Raw genomic sequence first — 1238 nt, forward strand, 5'->3', positions numbered from 1 at the left:
CTACTGCAGTGGCCCTCACGGGGTGGCCAAGAGTGCAGCAGGCAGCAGGACTCATGGGCTTGCTTAGAACAGGGAAGGACAGGTTTGGGCCAGCCCCACACCCAACAGGGATTCTTGAATCCTGCCTTTATGGCTCTTTCTGAAAACACCACAGCTCTGGCCACCTGCATCTCTGAGAGGTGACCACCTCCTGAGGCCAGACACACACAGGGTCCTGGGTCCCACATCTGCTTCCATCCTCTGTCCTCTTCCTCTGATGATGGTGATGGTGGTGGAAGTGGTGATGATGGTAGTAATGGTGGTGGTAGTGGTGATGGTGATGTTGGTGGTGGAGGGAGCAGGGATGACGGTAGTGATAATGATGGAGGTGGTGGTGATAGTGGAGGTGGTGGGGGTGATGGTGGTGATGATGGTGGTGGCGGTGGTGGCAGTGGTAATGGTAGTGATGGTGGTGGTAGAGTTGATGCTGGTGGTGATGATGGTGGAGCTGGTCATGGTGGTGGTGGTGGTGGAAGTGGTGGAGATGATGGTTGTGATGATGATGATGTTGGTGGAGGTGGTGATGGTGGTAGTGATGAAGGTGGAGGTGGTGGCAGTGATGGTCGTGATGATGATGCTGGTGGAGGTGGTGGCAGTGATGGTGGTGGTGATGATGGTGGTGGAAGGAGTAGGAATGATGGTAGTGATAATGATGCTGGTGGAGGTGGTGATGATGGTGGTGGTGGAGGCGGTGGAGGTGGTGGTGGTGGTGGAGGTGGTGGTGGAGGTGATGGTGGTGATGATGGTGGTGATGGTGGTGGCAGTGATGGTAGTGGTGAAGGTGGTGGTGGAGGCGGTGGTGGTGGCAGTGGTGGAGGTGATGGTGGTGGCAGTGATGGTGGTGGTGGAGGAGGTGGTGGTGGTGGAGGTAGTGGTGATGATGGCAGTGATGGTGGTGGCAGTGATGGTAGTGGTAGAGGCGGTGGTGGTGGTGATGATGGTAGCAGTGATGGTGGTGGTGGTGGCAGTGATGGTGGTGGTGGAGGTGATGGTGGTGGTGGTGATGATGGTGGTGATGGTGGTAGCAGTGATGGTGGTGGTGGAGGTAGTGGTGATGGTGGTGGTGGAGGTGATGGTGGAGGCGGTGGTGGTGGTGATGATGGTGGTGATGGTGGTGGCAGTGATGGTGGTGGAGGTGGTGGTGGTGGTGGCAGTGATGATGGTGGTGGTGGTGATGATGGTGGTGCTTGTGGTGGTGA

The 1238-nt window shown here is 56.9% G+C and overlaps 1 protein-coding gene across 1 annotated transcript in view; it reads left to right on the forward strand.

Annotated features, from left to right (window-relative positions):
• Positions 1-493: 493 nt before the first annotated feature.
• Positions 494-1238, forward strand: part of MAN2B2 (mannosidase alpha class 2B member 2) — a 31875-nt gene continuing 31130 nt past the window's right edge. Inside the window, exon 1 of the mRNA XM_007956313.1 lies at positions 494-667. Within this exon, the coding sequence (XP_007954504.1) occupies positions 494-667 (174 nt within the window). The remainder of the gene's footprint in view (positions 668-1238) is intronic.

This window comes from Orycteropus afer, unplaced genomic scaffold (assembly GCF_000298275.1).
Source record: "Orycteropus afer afer isolate SDZICR_OR568_19922 unplaced genomic scaffold, OryAfe1.0 scaffold00605, whole genome shotgun sequence".
NCBI lineage: Eukaryota > Metazoa > Chordata > Mammalia > Tubulidentata > Orycteropodidae > Orycteropus > Orycteropus afer.